At 42.3% G+C, this 18,160-nt stretch overlaps 1 protein-coding gene across 3 annotated transcripts; it reads right to left on the bottom strand.

Annotated features, from left to right (window-relative positions):
- Nucleotides 1-1,826: 1,826 nt before the first annotated feature.
- Nucleotides 1,827-16,958, bottom strand: STX2 (syntaxin 2). Of its 3 annotated transcripts, XR_013922967.1 has the most exons (12): nucleotides 16,884-16,958; nucleotides 12,151-12,222; nucleotides 11,562-11,661; nucleotides 10,414-10,488; nucleotides 9,442-9,515; nucleotides 9,129-9,237; nucleotides 7,715-7,788; nucleotides 7,466-7,603; nucleotides 5,975-6,085; nucleotides 5,195-5,319; nucleotides 3,635-3,917; nucleotides 1,827-2,305 (listed from the first exon to the last, which is right to left on the bottom strand). XR_013922967.1 is itself a non-coding variant. In XM_080355231.1 (11 exons), the coding sequence occupies exons 1-10, from the start codon at nucleotides 16,911-16,913 to the stop codon at nucleotides 5,236-5,238; spliced, it is 867 nt and encodes a 288-aa protein (XP_080211357.1). In that variant the 5' UTR covers nucleotides 16,914-16,958; the 3' UTR covers nucleotides 1,827-3,917; nucleotides 5,195-5,235. The 3 variants fall into 3 exon arrangements, 2 of the variants coding, with proteins under 2 accessions (XP_080211357.1, XP_080211358.1); XM_080355231.1 differs by having other exon boundaries at nucleotides 1,827-3,917; XM_080355232.1 differs by lacking the exon at nucleotides 5,195-5,319 and having other exon boundaries at nucleotides 1,827-3,917.
- Between the last annotated feature and the right edge of the window lie 1,202 nt (nucleotides 16,959-18,160).

Here is an 18,160-nt window from a genome sequence, read left to right as displayed (position 1 = left end):
AAAAATGAATCCCAGAAATTTCTAAACCCTATTTTGGTTTTTTAAGGAAAAAAAGTGAACAGTATAGGGGAAATGCATCTAATTCTCTCTCCAGTCTTTCCTGCACTGTCAAGCTGGATATACAGATTTCTAAGCAAGTCAAACCATCACCCTGTAAAAGATGCAGGTGAAAGGGACCAACACTGAATTCAAATTGAATTTTCATTCACCTGCATGCAAATTGGTCCTTCCTTTTAACCATAAGCAACCCAACTAATTTCCATGCCAATCGGAGGCATTAGCCCATTAAAAGGAAAAAAAATGCAGCAAATCACAGCAACCATTCTTTACAATACATAACCAGAATGATTTCCTATTTACTTACCATTTCTATGGAACTCCCTTTGTAAAAACCTTTATTGCAGAAGTACTTTTATTCTTCAGAACCCAGTTCCAAGTGCTTGCAAAGGCTGTTTCTGTCCCACGGGCTCCCGGGCGGCGCTGGGGGGGCCGGGAGTGCGCGGTGGGTGCGGACACAGCAACGCGGGCGCAGCTGAAACCCGCGGCTGCTCCCAGGAGCCGCATACGAGCCCCATGAACACATCACAGCAAATTTAACAGCGGTAACATAAGACCTTAACCCCTCCGCCAAAAAGAAAAGGCAACAAAACCAACAGCCCCCATCCAAAGCGTTCTCTCCCAACCGCATTAATCACGGCTGCGTGGAAGGGTGTTTTGGTTTTTAAATAATGTTATTTTTATACAGAAAAACATCCTCATAGGCAGCAGTTCCCTCATTTCGTCTTCTAAATGTTATTTATCAGGTTTGTATCCACCAAAACTCACGTAGCGCTCCACTAAACAAACCCCGCAGTGCCGGCAGCGTCTGCTCTGTGTTTTACACCACGAGGAGAAGCAGAATAAAGACACCTTGTTTTTTTTGGAACAGCTTTGGTTCATTCTATTGAATTAATCCAGGTCCATATTTGGTGCTTTTTGCACAGGTGAGAAGTAGCAGATTCCTGCACTTACGGATCACCCAGGTTGTATTCATCTTTCTAGGAACAACCGCTTCACATTTTCCCTGCCCTAATTCCTTAGTTCCTTGGTTTGCCTTTACGGACAAACTCACCTTATTGATTGTGAAGTGCAACATTCCCGCTCCTATCCAATTTCCCCAATACCACAAATCTCACTAAGCATAATCACTCCATTATCTCCCAGTTCATCATTAGCCACCCAATTGCCAAGTGCTTCGCCACCAGCTCCAAACATCCTTGTGCTCAACGTCACAACCACCGTTCATTTCTGTACCAAAACAAATGAGAACTTGGGCGCTCTTCCCTCAAGATTCTCCAAAAAACTGGGGGAGGAAGATGCTGTCGGAACATCAGTCTAACCTGAATTTAAACATCAGTCTAACCTGAATTTAAACATCGGCTCCAGCGACCGCCTGTACACCCGAACTCTGAGCCCACTCCAGATTTGGGGAACAAGCAGCTATTGCAATTCTGCGCCATGATAGATGCACTTCTATGAGGAATGGTTGAGTAGACATGAATAGCTTTATTCACAAAAATAATTCCCATACTCAAGTTTAATAGTAAAGCAAAATTCCACAGGCATACTTTAAATTAATAGATCCCATTAATGCTTTCGTAATTATCTCTACAGCTACTTCGATAATCTCTACACATTATTGGAGAGAAGGTTTTGGGAAGTACACAGACCCAGCTATCAGTTGTTTGACAGGTCACTGCAAACAGCAGCCTTGGGATATTCAGACCCTTAATGGAAACACTCACCCAGGTCACAATAACGTCACGGATACAAAAACAGTCACAAGATACTTGCTTAGATCAATTTATTAGTGCATAGGTTAGAGATTTACTCCCCTCCAATATGAACAGAACAAAGAGGTTTGTTTTAAAACAAACTCGTTGAGGCAGCTGTAGAACAACAAGTAAAACGCAGGGATTGGCCTGTTCCAATTTCTGGTCTTGATGGGCAAATTATTTCATTATAAATAACAAAATTCAACATGATGGGATTGTGGGGGTCACTTTAGGTCACCAGCTGTTAAACAGCAGAACTGGTTCTTTCCCCCTCAATCTAATTTATGTGTCTGTATAAATAATATTTACTGATAAAAAGCTAAAAAACTATAGAATAAAAGATATATTTTACCTAGAATGAGCACTAAGGGAACCAATCACTCCTCGCTTTGCATGTAAACCTCCCCACAAACGACGGCGAGTGCTCTGGATTAGAGGTAAAGGAATTTGTTCATAATGAAGCCAACATTTTTCAAGTGACTTCTTCCTGTCTGACTTGAAAAAGACCAAAAAGAAGGTTTTCTTTCTTTTTTGACTATGTTTGAGATCTGAAGAGCTCCAGCACATTCACAGTGTATCTGGAGAGCAAAGCAGGAATATTCATGCATACAACAGACATTGTAAACTTCGCTGAATTTCATGAAGTCAACTGAGCGACTTTGATCTCAGCCACTTGAAACAACACATCGGTTTCGGAATTCTAAACTTTGAGGACCAAGTTATTGTGGTTAACATTATAGGCGAGTATTTGGAAACATCGACCGTGTTTAAAAAGGCACACATTATACTTTCCTCTCGTTTTCTTAGAGTGTAAATATATCTACATATCTACATGCATATCGTTAAACCATGAGAAGTCAAAAATTCAAGTTACAAATATTTTACACAAAAAAAAATACAAAAATAACCTTTAACATTAAATGCAGTTATTTGGTTACATTTAAGCCTTTCGCGCCTGGCAAGCTGGCATCACATCTGGATATCCTAAAACACTTCATCTATGTTACACAACACAAATCCCATAACAAATCAGTGTCTTAGTTTGCCTTGCGTTTCAGACTCTTCTGTGGGAGTTTGTCCCTACGTGCTCTATTCACACCCCAACATCAGGAGCTCTGAATAAGCAATCTTGACTTGGCTCTATAAAGTGTGATTTCCCTCCTATTCACACAAACAATACGGCTAAATTGATCCAGCAGGTTCCTTCGCACGAGGATTACGTGTCAAATGATCTGATCAAATTCCAATTCAGTGTGCTTCATTACTGCCTTCTGTTACCAGAAATGTTGCCACTGTTTTTTTATTATAAGGCAAGGAAATATTTCAAGCAATTTACCTTAGTCACTTTGAAAAATAAAATAGAATAAAACCTGGAGAGTGTAATAAACCTTTTCTTTGTCTTCTCAAGTGTAAGGCAATAGGCAGTTAAATAAGTAGTCTTTTTAGGATAAAATATTTTAGCACTTGTTGAAGAAAAATATTTTAAAGTATAAAGCTTATATAGGTTAAGGTGACTAAATAATTAATACACTTAAAGACAAGGCTGCGTCTCATAAAAATGTTCATAAGGGTGCTACAAAAGCAGCACTGGTAAGGTACTAAAATTCGTGATTAGAATTCTATTAGCAAGAGGAAAAAAAAGCCCAACAGTCCAAACTCAGACTCTCAGCTCCCTATTGCAACTGTTTGTAACACTGAGATGAAAACAAATCCTATGGTACTTTAGTTCAAAACAATTTAAGAGCAAGTTTCAGTCCTACAAAGGTAGAGTTTATGATAAGAATCCATCCGTATCCTAATACATTCTGATCTTCGTTTACCAGTAAACATGACGAGTGATTTTTGTTTGAATCTGTAACCATCAGCAAGGTGCTGATCAGCATGGAGCAGGGGAAGGCACGGGCTGGTGCTGATCAGCACGGAGCAGGGGAAGGCACGGGCTGGTGCTGAAGGGCTGGGAGCAGGGTAAGGCATGGGCTGGTATAGAAGGGCTGGTTTTCCTGAGCTCGCGCCTCCTGGAATGTGCTACGCCAGGGTTGTCGCCAGGATAATGCCAAGAATCAGAAGCAACACAGTTACACAGATAATTATGAACATCAATTTCTGCAAAAAAGAGAGAACAGTTGAGACTGGAATACCTGGCAGATACAGAACTCTTGATACAAGCATAGCCACAGAAAATTAATTAATAGTAGTTATATCTAATCTGCGTTTGGATTTTCTTTCTAAAGAACAACTGCTATGATTTCCCATTGTTAGGCTGGCTTTTCTAACATACATGTTGCCATAGTTACAAGACAGAGCTGTGTAACATTTCTCTATTTCACAGAATAATTGTTATCACTCATCCTCAACTTCTGTAAATATCATTATGCAGAAAAACAGATGCGACAGTGAGCACTTACTTATCAAGGTCAAGCCTGAGAACAGTGACGCTCCCTACTGCCACCCTCTCGGATAAATATTTGCAGCCTGCTCAAACCTTTCCTATTGCACACTTAGTGGAATTTAAGAAAACATCAGTAAAATCATTGTGTGGGTAAGAGCTCAGGAGAGCTGCAAGGAAAAACAACCAAAAAAAAGAGATGTGTTCCATGGAAACGCATCAAAGTCTGACACTGGGTCAGGTTTTTCTGACTATAAGCAATGATACACTAAATCCTGTTATCTGCCCACAAACTGAAGCGGAGAAGAAACTGTAATATCAAAACTAAAAACTTTGATGTTAAAAGAGTGTTAGTACAGAAAACTGAGTTCCTGATGAGCTGTGGGAAGTGACAGACTGCTCATAGCGCTTCACATCCAAAGAGACCAGACTTCCTTCTACAAATACACGGTTATTTCCCACCGTTTCACTCAGTCTACTAGTCATGAAGAGCTTTGAAGTAAGGAATTTTGGGATGCCCTGCAAGGAATACCAGCGAGCTCCATGGCTGCAGACATCCACTTTGTGAACGTTCTACTTAAAACCATAGAAACCTGAGTTTGATAAAGTTCCAAGTGTAACTAGGATGCCACATCTCAGTGCAGATCATTTGCTGATGTCAACTTTCAGAATAAAAAACATTAGAAGTACTGCGAGACAGTGATTGGATTTCCTGGCCTGATTCCCGTCTGTGTTGAGGAGTCCCCTGCAGTGCCGCATTCTGGAAATGCAGCGGTTACCACTAGATGTCACACTTAGGGGACATCTAGGTGACATGCAGCGGTTACCACTAGATGTCACATTTCCATGCCAGCATGCAAAGAACGTTTCCAATCCACAGAGAAAGAAAAGTCGGGGCGCTGCAGCTCAGGCCTCCCCAGCTCTGAGCACGGGGTCAGCACAACACGAGCCACAAGAGCCAAACGAGAGCAAAATTAGTGCATTAGTTACTTACTGCCCCCCGGCAGAAGTCATGCATGCGGGGTTATCCAAGCATCACCGAACACCAACAGACAAACCGATAATTAGAGCAATTATGGCAATCAACACCAATGACACTATGATAATTATCCACATTTTCTGTCAAAAAACAAGGCATTATTATTTTAACATCAAACACATTACGATTTGCATTTATTTTCAAATTTTAGCTTTTAGATCCACTCTTATTTAAGCAAGCAGTATTCTCAAATTGAGATAAATTTATGCATGCATAAGAATAAACATCTTTAAAGTGTTTACAAGTAATCTGGTGTGATTAATATCTAGATAGTTATCAAAGACGGTAAGAAGAACATGTGGGTTTATCTACTAGCATAAAACATTACTTCTTCTTTGGGGCTTTTTTTACACTCTGCAAATGACAGCTTTTTAATCGGAAAATTGAGAACACGGCCTGAGCTGCGCATGAATTGCTCATCTGGTTCTATAGTACAAGACGCTTCTCTCTTCTACCAGTAATAACAATTTTTAATATTAACTCTAACAAGTTAATTCACATTGGAAATGTTCCGATTTCCTCCAGATTATGGTTTTGTTTGTCTGTAAAAATCTTTCACTGCCATGCACTAATCTATAACGAAATTATAATGTTTTATAATCTAATTTTAAGTATCACAACTACAAGTAAAATGCAGACATTAATTCTACCTTGAAGGATTGAACACAACAACAACAAAATCAACGACAATTGCAGGTCTCTCCATGCTGTGCTAAGTTAATAGACTGAGCATACCCTTCGCGCTTTGCTTTGGTATTTAACTGCCTTTTTCGTCTCCTCTTTTGCATGTTCCACATAATCTGACGCATTCATCACGTTCTTTTCTATGTTGTTGATCATTTCACCCTTAAAATGAAATGCAGAAGAAAAGATTTTATTATTGGAATCCATGGATCCTTGTTTAGTGAACCCATGAGAAGAAAGGCTATAGGACATCACTATCGGTTTAAGCAAGTGAATCACGTAGTTCTCAGTGACATGTTTTCTGCTCTGATGTGTGGAGGCAAAAGGGAAGGGGAAGGAAGGGCTCAACGTTATAACCGACCAGGGAACACACAGGGCAGGCACATTCCTCCCTTTTGCAGGAACAAACACTGAGCAGCTGCAAACACACCTGTGAACATGAGGTGTGTGTAACAGCCAAAATCAAACCCAACATAGCAAAGAGATCGGAAACCCCTGATGCGCCAGGGAATGGGAAAGGATCTTGACTATGTCCACACAAGGTTTAACGGTTATCTAAGAAAACACACATAGTAGCAACTTCAAAACCCTCAGGTCTGAGGAGCTTTTGAATGTCAATTCAGAAGAAATTAAAATTAATTATGATGAATGAAATTTGGTAATGAAATGGAGGATTGGTGAGAAATTACAGGAAGTATTACCTGTGTTTCTGTCCATCAGAAGAAATAATCAGCAGCAGTAAACAGCAAAGCATTAAAGAATGATGCACAAGTAACTTGTTCATTTCTTATTCAAAAAAGAACTGCTACTAATTTGCTTTGGCTACGTATTTAATATCAAAGCAACAAAGGACTTCTAAAACAAAACCTAGTTAATAAAATAGGCCTTTTCAGGGAAGTTTCTCTCCTGAACATTATTCCTTCCACTTTCCTGCATAAGTCAAAGTGTTTTAGGGATGGAAGTTAAAGATATTTGTTAGATAACTAGTATGCAATGACTACAAACAGACTGACTTTACATCCATGTCAAGACAAAGCTTATGAATATTGAACGGCTTGTCAATCCCTTTACGTTCAGGTCGTTCTAACAGTGGTCACACCTCTGTATCACGTGCAGGTTGCACACACCCTCAGTAACGCACATTCTGTTTCACCCCAGCATTCCCTTCCCCATCTGGGAGAATCCCCAGTTCCCAAGACATTGGCCCACAGGGCAGGAGGGAGTTGTTCTTACTTACACACGCACAGAACGTTCAAGCATATTGCGATACAAGGATGCTCAAGAGCATATAAAGTGTGCCAACGGGAAAGTGAGTCTATGCTTAGTTATTCATAGCACATGCGAGTATATCTAGATGATACATTTGTCTAAAGCAAAGCAAAAAACCTTTAGTGATTAACTTTCATATGTTCTAATCACAGTCAGAACCCACTAAGTCTGTATTATCTGAATATAAGCAATTGTTCCTGAATACTTCAAAGAGGAAGACGAGGAAAGGAAAAAACCCCACTTACGTAAACGTGTTTGGACTGGTTCATTTACCTGCGTCTCCACAAACATTGCCATGTCCATAAACATTTCATGCAGCTCCCGTATGCTGGATTCCAGTTTCATAATATCCTTGTGACGCGACTCAATTTCATTCAGAGCTTGCCTAGTTATTTGAGAGTCTGATATAATCTTCGGGAGAATGAAAAAAGATACGGACATAAATAAATATGTGCTGGTACACTTATAAATAGCAGAAGCAGCACAACAGGAAAGAGACACAAGTGAACCAGAAGTACGTACATCAGAAGTGAAAATGGAAGGATTGCCACTCTCTAGCATTTCTTCCAGCTCCTCATCAGTGGTGGTCTTCCCAGCTACAGTAAAAACGACACTTCACATAACATCACTTAGCACTGAACATAAAATTTGACCTTTGCAGAAGGATAGCAATTCAAATAAAACATTCACCATAAAAGAAATGGTAGCCCATGGCTTGGACAAGTGCTGACAGTTGGACAGTTAAGAACTGGCTGGAGGGCCGGGCCCAGAGAGTGCTGGTGAAAGGGGCCGCATCCAGCTGGCGCCCAGTCACTAGTGGTGTCTCCCAGGGATCAGTGTTGGGTCCAGCCCTGTTTAACATCTTTCTTGGTGATTTAGATGAGGGGATTGAGACCATCACCAGCAAATTTGCTGATGACACCAGGTTGGGAGGGAGTGTTGACCTGCTGGAAGGCAGGAGGGCTCTGCAGAGGGATCTGGAGAGACTGGAAAAATGGGCTGATTCCAATGGGATGAAGTTCAACAAGGCCAAGCGCCGGGTCCTGCACTTCGGTCACAACAACCCCCTGCAGCGCTCCAGGATGGGCACAGAGTGGCTGGAGAGCAGCCAGGCAGAAAGGGATCTGGGGGACTAATGGACAGGAAGCTCAACATGAGCCAACAGTGTGCCCAGGTGGCCAAGAAGGCCAATGGGATCCTGTCCTGTATCGAAAATAGTGTGGTCAGCAGGCCAAGGGCAGTGATCCTTCCCCTGTGCTCTGCATTGGGGAGGCCACACCTGGAGTACTGTGTTCAGTTCTGGGCCCCTCAGGTCAGGAAAGAGATTGAAGTGCTGCAGCGGGTCCAGAGAAGAGCAACAAGACTGGGGAAGGGACTGGAACACAAGCCCTATGGGGAGAGGCTGAGGGAGCTGGGCTTGTTTAGTCTGGAGAAGAGGAGGCTTAGAGGTGAGCTCAGCACTCTCTAGAACTACCTGAAGGGCAGTTCTAGCCAGATGGGGATTGGTCTCTTCTCCCAGGCATCAGCAATAGGACAAGGGGCCATGGGCTTCAACTCTGCCAGGGGAAATTTAGGCTGGAGATTAGAAAGCAATTCTGTGCAGAGAGAGTGGTCAGGCATTGGAATGGCTGCCCAGGGAGGTGCTGGACTCATCGGCCCTGGAGGTTTTTAAACTGAGATCTAGTCACTGGATTGGAGTTGGACCAAGGGTTGGACTTGATGATCTCTGAGGTCTTTTCCAACCCAGTCAATTCTGTGATTCTGTTAAATGATCTACTCAGTTTTCTCTGTTTTCTTACAGCTGTTCTGAAGTTTATGCCATGTGATAAAATTGTTTTCCCTCACGTGCTTCAAGAAGATGTCCAAGATGCGTGATGCAGTAACAACACAATTCACCTTCAATAAAAATTTAAAAAACTGTATTCAAGTCACTTACTTATCTCCAATTGTCTCTGTATCCGACCTTTGCTGCGCTCTCGAAAAAGGGTTTGGGTCTCGTTGTATTCCGTCATGACCTCCACAAACTTGTGAGCTAACACAGAGTGCTGGTTTTGAGGATTTAAAAACGTGGAACAAAAACATTTACTTTTTTTTTGATACAGTAAATACTACTGCACAACAACTGCAAGAGGTATTTACGTTCCAGTATAACAGAACATGAAGTTCTGAATCTACTTCAGAAAAGCAAAACTCATTCTCTGATTTACTAGAATACTTTTACTTCCTTTACATTTATTAAGTGATCATACCTGTGTTTTTCTTATCCTGAGGTCCACTGATGTCCGATTAGCATTTTCACCCTGATCGAAACTTTGTTCAATAGCTAAGAAAATTACAAGAATATTATGAGTCAACATTCAGTATAACTTAATAGTGTGGCTCAGTTACTTTGTAAATACTATTATTGCTTTGTTCATGTTCAAGCTCCCCACAGACACGTTTAACGTTTCAGGGGTAGGGGAGGGGTGGTAGTGATATATATATATATAAATTTAAAATAATTTAGGTAATTGGTACAGATCTTAAACCACAGTAAGTACTTCAGTATCCTAAACAGAGTCACACTACTGTGGAAAAACTCCAAAATTTAACAATATGGGCTGCTCTTACAGCTAAAACTATAAACACCATTCCCTAGTGTTTATGGAAGGACAACAGCATATAGTAATTGTAATATAGTAACATTATGACACTCAATATATTTCAAAACCTATGCTAAACTATTAAGATACACTCATAAGGTAAAGGCCCAACAAAATTAGCACTCTAGAGCAATTCCCTGCGTAGACAGTTATGCCATGGCGACTCTCTTTTTGCAGTTCATCTCCTTCCAAAACATCATCCCCAAAACTCAGCATTTCAGTTGCAGAATACACTCCTACACAGATTAATGACTTTGCATGGTAATTTTCTGGGTTATTGCTGGCAGCACGTGAGCTGTTGGTCCTGTCCCACAGGCCAGGCTGTGCTGGCACCTGCTATTTCTGAGCGGTGAAGCTCACCAAGGAGGGACGGAGAAGACAATGCTCTTACTGACATGGGCTATCAAGTAGCTGGCAGAGAGGTGGTTCTTTTCTTAAAAAGCTGTGCAATACAACATATCCACACACAATATAGCTTTTACAGTTCAGAAGTTCAGCTGCAATGCATCAAGTTTGTACCACTGCTGCCATCCTGAATCATTGCAAATGACAGTAGTTTTGTGTCTCCTCACAACTTACCCTTTAACCTGGCTCGGACTTTATTAGCAATCTTCTTGATTTCCTCATTTAATTCTTCAAGTTCTTCCTTTGTTCCTTTAAAAAAAGAAAAAGATGTTTTTAGAACTGTTAATGATTGATAACAGTAAACCAGCAACACCTACAGCTCTACCCTGCCACCTCATAACTGAATCCAATACAACCATGCAGAGAAAAAGGTTATTATACTCCTAAGTACTTTAAATACAATTTTTTAAACAGTGTACTGTCAGATTCCTGCTTCTTATTACAGGCACTTACACTTGGGAAATGTTATTCGCAAATCACCAACTAAACTAGGTGATAAAATATTCCATGATTTTTCTCTATCCAGCTCTTCCAGGGTAATATTCCTTTTCTGGTCAAAATGAAAGTTCACTGAAGTCTATCATGTGAAAATACAGATTTACCTCACATCTTTTTAGTTCTGTTTTTTACCATGGACTCATTGCTTTTACTCTCATTAACCTAACTCTACCATGCACTATTTTTTGAAGAATGCTACACAGAACATTCATGAGGAACTTAACTAGATCCGTGCTGTTGGAATGCAAACATATGTCCATCCATAAAGAAAGAAAATAGGGGAAAAAGAAACACTAACATCCGAAGTTCAGCCTTCATCAACATGAAGATAAATATGAAGCCAGCATTGCAACATTCCACAAAATATCTCAGCATCTTTCCTTCCCTTTTCTTTGAACCCTGCCCACAAACCCAGGCACGCCTTGAACTGAGTGGGGAGAACAGAGAAAGCTCCACGTTTGTGGGTACGTTCCCTAAACTTGGGAGTTGTCTGTTCAGGAAGCACATCTGCACTTCCAGCTGTGGGGTTACAGCCTCGACAAATAGGGCTGGAAGTCTCAGTGCCACTGCTGCAGGGGCTGGAGCGTTAGTGCTGAAGGATAAAGAGACGGTGGCTCCTACGAGACTTTGAAAAGGTAAAAGTAAGCAAATGAACATACTAACTAAATATAAAATACATAAATATTTAAATAATTAAATTGTGTTACATTTTGCATTCCGAAAACCTGAAGTTCTATTCCTACAGACACCTAAAACAACCAAACAAATATATTTCCTGATATCTAGTCACACGTTTCCGAAATCTAACAACAAGTGCTACTCACTTCCTTCAGGGTTTGGTGCTGACAGGATAATGCTGTGCTGCTTCTTCACTTCTTCCACATTTTGTGCTATTTTTGCTATATTATTTCTAAGTTCCTCAACCTAGAGGAAGAGAAATACGACAATGAGAATATTAGGGGAATTCAGGGCATTTTTTTAAATAATTTTGTAATTAAAAAAAATATATTACATTGCAACATTTGTAAGTAGCTGACAGAAACCCCAGCAGAAATGCTGATATTTCAACAGCATGCACTTTTTTTTAAAGTAAGAAAGAAGGGTATTCTTAATAGCAAATATAATCTGTACACCTAAAAACTTAGGTGCTACTATTCTTAATAAAAAATACTAAAATTCTGTAAGCTGTTATAATTCCTTGTCGACAGGGAGTTAAAAACACTTCTATGCAGTTAAGACAGAAAATACTCTGAAATAAATACGCAAAACATTACCAACATTTGATTTGACATCCCATTGCAAAGACTATTGGGGAGGTGTGTGTGGCTGAATTGTTAAACCTAATTACAGAAATTAAAAGGCACAGGAAGAAAGCTTTAAGTCTTTAAGGTGTGGTGAAAACTGCAACTTTACCTGTTGGAAAAAGTCATCCATGAAATGGTCTTTTTCAACAACAACTGTCTCCCCATCTTCGTTTCCTTTACACTGTAAAAGACAAGAAAACAGATCTAGGACACAAAGCTCAGGATCCTGCTCTGAAACGACGACGACTTCTTCCACATTGCTACTGCATGCACTGCGTGCACTGCTTCATCAATAGGCTGCAAAGTCAAAACCAGTAAGTTTTCCTCTTCTGAGGACTTTAACTGAAAAGGAAACAAGCAGGGAGGTCAAGGAAAGTCACGGAGCACCACGGAGTTGTGAACGCAGGGGCAGGGACTCCTCCGCAAACAATGTCAGCGTAAAGATATTTCCACAGTGAGACCCACATGAACTGAAAATAATATTTGGTTTACTGAGACAGTAACCAACCCTCTCAAAGAAACTCTAGAAGGGGTGCTGACCGCTGACTTGTCAAATCATACGCTAAACGGCTAATGCAAGCTACGACAAAAAGCTATCGTCTGCTCCCTAGTGTTGCCCTTGGGGGGTTTGGAGGCTGCTGTTCCATAGCAATTTAGACATAATTACACTGCACTAAACCACACATGCAGCACGTAATTGATGAACTCTCCCAACAGCAGTCGAGGAGACGGAGGCTCAGGGTGACAGGCAGCGGTTCCCGAATCACAGCGAGCACTGCAGCCAGCCAGCAAATTAGAGCCATTTGACAGCAACTGAGATTCACGTTTTATCAAAGCAAATGCAGAATGAACACACATCAATAAAGGCAAAGAGTTCCATGCTTTCCGGTTCCCTCTGTAGAACACACACTGTTTGAACTGCATCAAATCAAATATAGAACAAAATATTATTCTACTGTAAAGCAAATGGCTTATCTGCTAGAAAAAAAACCCTACAAGATAGGTAACATTAAGGGATTTTCATGTTCAAAACACCTTTTCTCCTACAAGCACCTTTGCCTTGGATCTTCTAACACCCACCTTCTGCTCCTAAACCCTGATCCTATTACCCAATAAGCCCTTTGTTTCTGGTTTTACTAAATTAGGTGAGATGTGTATTGTTTGCGTGATAAGTTTGCAATTCCGCTACAATCTAATAAAGAAGGTTACGCTCAATGACAATCTGTGCATCAACATGTGCTAAGAGTGCCCCAAATCTCCCAGGAAAGTTATTCCCTGTACTTTGGGACAGTTCCTTTCCTGCAAATTCAGAGGGTGCATAAAGCCACAGGACAGTATTTTTTTAAGAAATCATGTGGTTTTCATGCTCAGGGCAACCGTAATGGCCCATCTGAAATAAAGGAATGTAGGTGTTATTGCCAATCATAATGCTGCGTGTCATTGAGCACTTCTTGTAGTTACCCAGTTGGGGAAGATGATTGCTAGAACTCTAATACTGAGTTCTTTATTATTATTATTATTATTATTAATAATAATAATAATAATAATAGTAGTAGTAGTAGTAGTAGTATTAATAACATTATTTAATATTAAGAATCTGTCCTTAGAGATTGTAATAAATTAACAGTCTTAATACAAATAAGCAAGGAAGTTTGAGCACAAATGAAGTTATCCAACTTCATCCATACCAGAGACTGCAGTACCGCAAAGCTACCAGCTCTAAGTTAATATTTAAGAATGAGCTACACGTTAAAGACATTTAATTTGATTATCTACATAAAAGAGCACTGTCTGCTTACATTTACTGAGCAAAGAATAATCTTTCTAATTGTTTATAACCACTTCCAGTATTTAGTTAACTGAACTAAAAATAATAAAAATAGTATCAGCTAAGAGATTGAGCATGTCAGCTTTCAGCTGGCTCAGAAGACCTGAGGAAAATCTTAAACATCTGAGTGAACGTGAAGCACAGGAAAGATGCCAAACTCCTCTCAGTCCCGTTTGCGGGTCGCCCACCCTGAGCCAGCTCCACATCTCACTTTACATTGGGTTGCAACACCAATGACAGATCAACCTGCTGTCTAATATTTGTTGAAGGATTTATGGTCAATCTATCTTGAACATCAGCACTCGAAAGGCAGCTGAGGACTTGCCAACCTCTCTTCTTTGTTCTTCAATCACCACTTATCCAAAATAAGCTGATCTGTAAACTCTCCTCAACTGAAGTGATGCACCTTCTTTTGATGAGCACACAGTTCAACCAAGAACTCACTTTTGTCATCGGGTTTAGCAGAAACACAGCTCCTCCCAGGCCTTACCTCCTCCGTGCAAGCAGAATTACAAAAATCTGATAAAAAAAAGTCACGTCAAGGCCGAGAGCAATCTAATGACATGACGTCTATTTGCAGCTCGTACCTTGACCTTGCGACTGAAAGTCTGGGCCATACAACCCCATAAACATTCACAGACTTCAAAAATAGACCAAGCTCCCTCAACGGTTGTTTATATGACATAATCTAGTTATTCAGACAATACAATTTCTCAGCTTTCCTGATGGTTTATGAAACTTCTGAAATAGCCATACCTTACATTGCAGAAATAAGGCTGGTTTGGGATGTCTCAACATACTCTGAAATGGAAAACCACGACTACTGCTTGCCCTTGACACTGCCATCAAGGTTAGCTTTTGCTCATCCAAATCATGTGGAGTCCTCAGCCTGTAAGGATAACAACTGATCACTATCTCCTACCCAAACGGACCCAAGAGCGGTCCTGAGCGGTTACTGAGTGCCAGAGTTCTCCAGCGCACCCGTGTTTCAAGGGATTCTTGCCTGCCTGAGCAGCCACGGAGGGCTCACACAGGGGAGATCGGTCCAGCCCCTTGGGCAGCTCAATCATTAACACACATTTAGTGGCACTGTTGTACAACCAGAGGAACATCCCACGGTAATCGCCTACAATAACTTATTTTACGCTGTTATGACATAGAAAACATACAGCCCATCTTTGCTAAGTTCTGCATTTGAACAAAGACTAATGCAAGAGGTTAATTCAGGAAAAACAGAACTCAGTCATGTTTTCCTCTTTCTGAAAAGGATCCTTTTGCATTTGTTTCCATACCACCCAATTCTACCGATTTTAACTTTGGAGACTTTGTGGTTCTTCCCTCATTCCTAAACAGTTTTTGGGGCAATAAGTGAATACCTAAGAAACAGCAGTTCTGTTGAAGTTACAGGTCTTTGTTTAAAAAAACAACTACCATCATATGTAACTGCATTTTTCAAAGGTTATACCTAACACTCAGTAACACCCAAAATGGAAGAAATATAAAAAGCCTATATTTAAAATGATTCACTGATCTAGCATAAAAAATGCATTTCAATAGATAGCTCTGCATCCATTTCAGCAGATAACAAGATGGTAATTTTTGACCCATATGGACAATGCACCCCAAACCACAGATCTGAACCCTCACACTTAAGCAGAGGTTTACAGCTCACCTCTTTCTCAAATGATTTAACAACAGTAACAAAAATGTTTAGTCTTATTAACAGACCTTTACAAGGACATCTGGTTTTAATACCTGACACTGTCTGAACACACTGAACTGAGCCTCTGAACACAGATCCTACAGCTGGTTTAATGCCATTTTAAGATGGACTTGTAGCCGTGAATGGCAAAGCACTGAAGGCTCGGAGAATATTTTACACAATCGTTGCCATCTTCTTGCCGCTGCTGAAAAGCCATCTAACAGTCCAGCGCCGCTTCCCCTCAGAATAAAGTCTACTTGTTTAGCATTAGAAATTAAAAAGCCAATTCAGATCGGCGTTTCCTGCTTCCTCTTTCTGGGAAGCGCGAACCATCACGGAAACTTGGCAGATATTCCTACTACCCGAACACGTTTAGAAATTGGAAACTGGAATAAGGAAACCCGAAAGAAATTATACATTTCTTTGGCACGACTCTGAAACACCTTTCCTGGTAAACATACTGTAATCTAATAATGCAAAAACTTTTCAGATGCTGGTTCATCCTATTGGAGAGGAAGACAAGGAGACTGGTAACTCCATCATTTGGAGATGGAGCTTCCAAAGGGTGTTTTGTGACCCACAAGAACTGAACTTGAGATGAACAAGCCCTAAACCAGCATTCAGCTCAACACGGGCCAACTTCTACATGTATGTGGAGTCCTGGAACCACCACAGGACTCCTGTGTGTTCTCTGTTTCCATTTGTTTTCAGGAAATAAAAAGAAGAAAAGAAAAAAAGATGAATATCCTTTTATTTTAACTAAGCCATATCCTGTTGAGGACACATGATGGCACCTCCCTCCAGCTCTCCCTTCTTTTTAGGGCACTGTTTTCAAAGCACAAATAAGGCAAAGGAAAGGAGCATATAAACATAACCAGCTACCATTTTGTAAACATGTAGAAAATCAGCGCTGCAGACGGTTTTACTGACGCATTACTGGGCAAGCGGCTCCCCAGCGGATAAATCTGCCCCACGGGCAGCTCGGAAACAAAACTGTTCTCCAGTTTGTGTGTCGTTCCAAACGTTACCGCTCGGAACGCGCTGGAGGAAGCCGAGCTACAAAAATCGCAACAGCCCGAGCTCGGCTACAGGTCCCTGGGGAAAACCGCCCCCTCCGGCCGGGAACGGGGACACCGGAGCCCTCCGGCCACCAGGACCGGCCCAGGCGTCGGCCCCGCAGCCCCTCCCGGCCGGCCCGCCCGCCGCTCCCCGTTAACCCCGGCGGCGGTAACGGCCCCCCCGCCTTTGTCCGCTCCCGCCCCGCTCTTCTCCTCGCCTCACCCGCCACCTCCCCCGCTCCCCGAGCCCGAACCTTCGCAAGGTCGGCCAGCCGGTCCTTCATCCCCGCTCGCCGCTGAGGGGCCCGCAGTCCCCGGGCCGCCTCCCGCCCTCCCTCCCTCCTTCCGCCGAGCGCGGCGCCGCGGCCACGCCCCCCGGGCCCCGCCCAACGTTACGGCACCCGCGCGCCGCACCGCGCATGCGCGGACGGGCGGAGCGGGCGGGCGCGGCAACCATGAGGCCCTGCGGAGGTGTTCGCGGCTGCGCTGGTTCCTGCGGATGGAAGGCTGAGGGAGTTGGGGTCTTTAGTTCGGAGGAGACTGAGGGCTGACCTCATTAATAGTTATCAATATGTTTATAAATACATAAAGGGTGAGTGCCAGGAGGATGGAGCCAGGCTCTTCTCGGCGACAACCAATGGTAGGACAAGGGGCAATGGGTGCAAACTGGAACACAAGAGGTTCCACTTAAATATGAGAAGAAACTTGTTCCTGGTGAGGGTATCAGAGCCTGGCCCAGGCTGCCCAGGGGGGTTGTGGAGTCTCCTTCTGTGCAGACATTCCAACCCGCCTGGACACCTTCCTGTGTAACCTCATCTGGGTGTTCCTGCTCCATGGGGGGATTGCACTGGATGAGCTTTCCAGGGCCCTTCAACCCCTGACATTCTGGGGTTCTGTGACGCCTGAGGGGACCATTGCCGCAGAAATGCTTCAACGGAGAGAAACGGGAAGAACTGAGGTGTCTGAAGGTACCACAGGTGCCCACAAGGACGTTCCCATCCCCTGCACAAATCCCAACAGGAACCCATAACACACGCGGTTCTGGAAGACCGTAATGAAAGAGTCGTGAAAAGTTGTGATATGGTTATTTTTTGGTTGAGATTTATTTCGTTTTCCTCTGGTGTGGGTAGGCTGCGATTGGACCTCATGTAATTCATGTTTAGTCCAAAAAGCACAGCGGCTGCATTGTCTCTTCGCTCATCGCAGGCCACACACATGTCCCTTGGCTATTTCGTAATATTAAGCGTGCTGTGCAGGCTGCTGCTCACCACGGAGCAGCTGAATAACGCACATCGCGACTGGATCAGCGCAAAGCTGAGCGCTCCAGGGAGCTCAGGATGAGCCACTGACGGGCAGTAACTCCTCAAATAAACACGTTGGCACACGCTGCGTGTTACTCACGGTAAGGGCTCCAGTAAAACAGCAAAATTTGCCAAAGTTCTACATCTGTACAACAACAGGTATGTCTTGAAGGCCTGTGAGTTTGTAGGAAACGCAGCATCCATGTACTGTGGGAGGCAGAAAAATCCTC

This window comes from Nesoenas mayeri (genome assembly GCF_963082525.1).
Source record: "Nesoenas mayeri genome assembly, chromosome: 17".
NCBI classification, from domain to species: Eukaryota; Metazoa; Chordata; class Aves; order Columbiformes; family Columbidae; genus Nesoenas; species Nesoenas mayeri.
This window is presented reverse-complemented; position numbering and strand designations above follow the sequence as displayed.

Bases quoted from the DNA above. Each gene is read 5' to 3' on its own strand.
- STX2 (XM_080355231.1), bottom strand. From the start codon at position 16,913: ATGAAGGACCGGCTGGCCGACCTTGCGAAG. The intron at 6,086-7,465 runs GTAAATGAACCA...TTTCATTTTAAG, and splicing joins CAATGTTTGTGGAGACGCAG to GGTGAAATGATCAACAACAT. The intron at 5,320-5,974 runs GTATGCTCAGTC...GTTTTTTGACAG, and splicing joins ACCAAAGCAAAGCGCGAAGG to AAAATGTGGATAATTATCAT.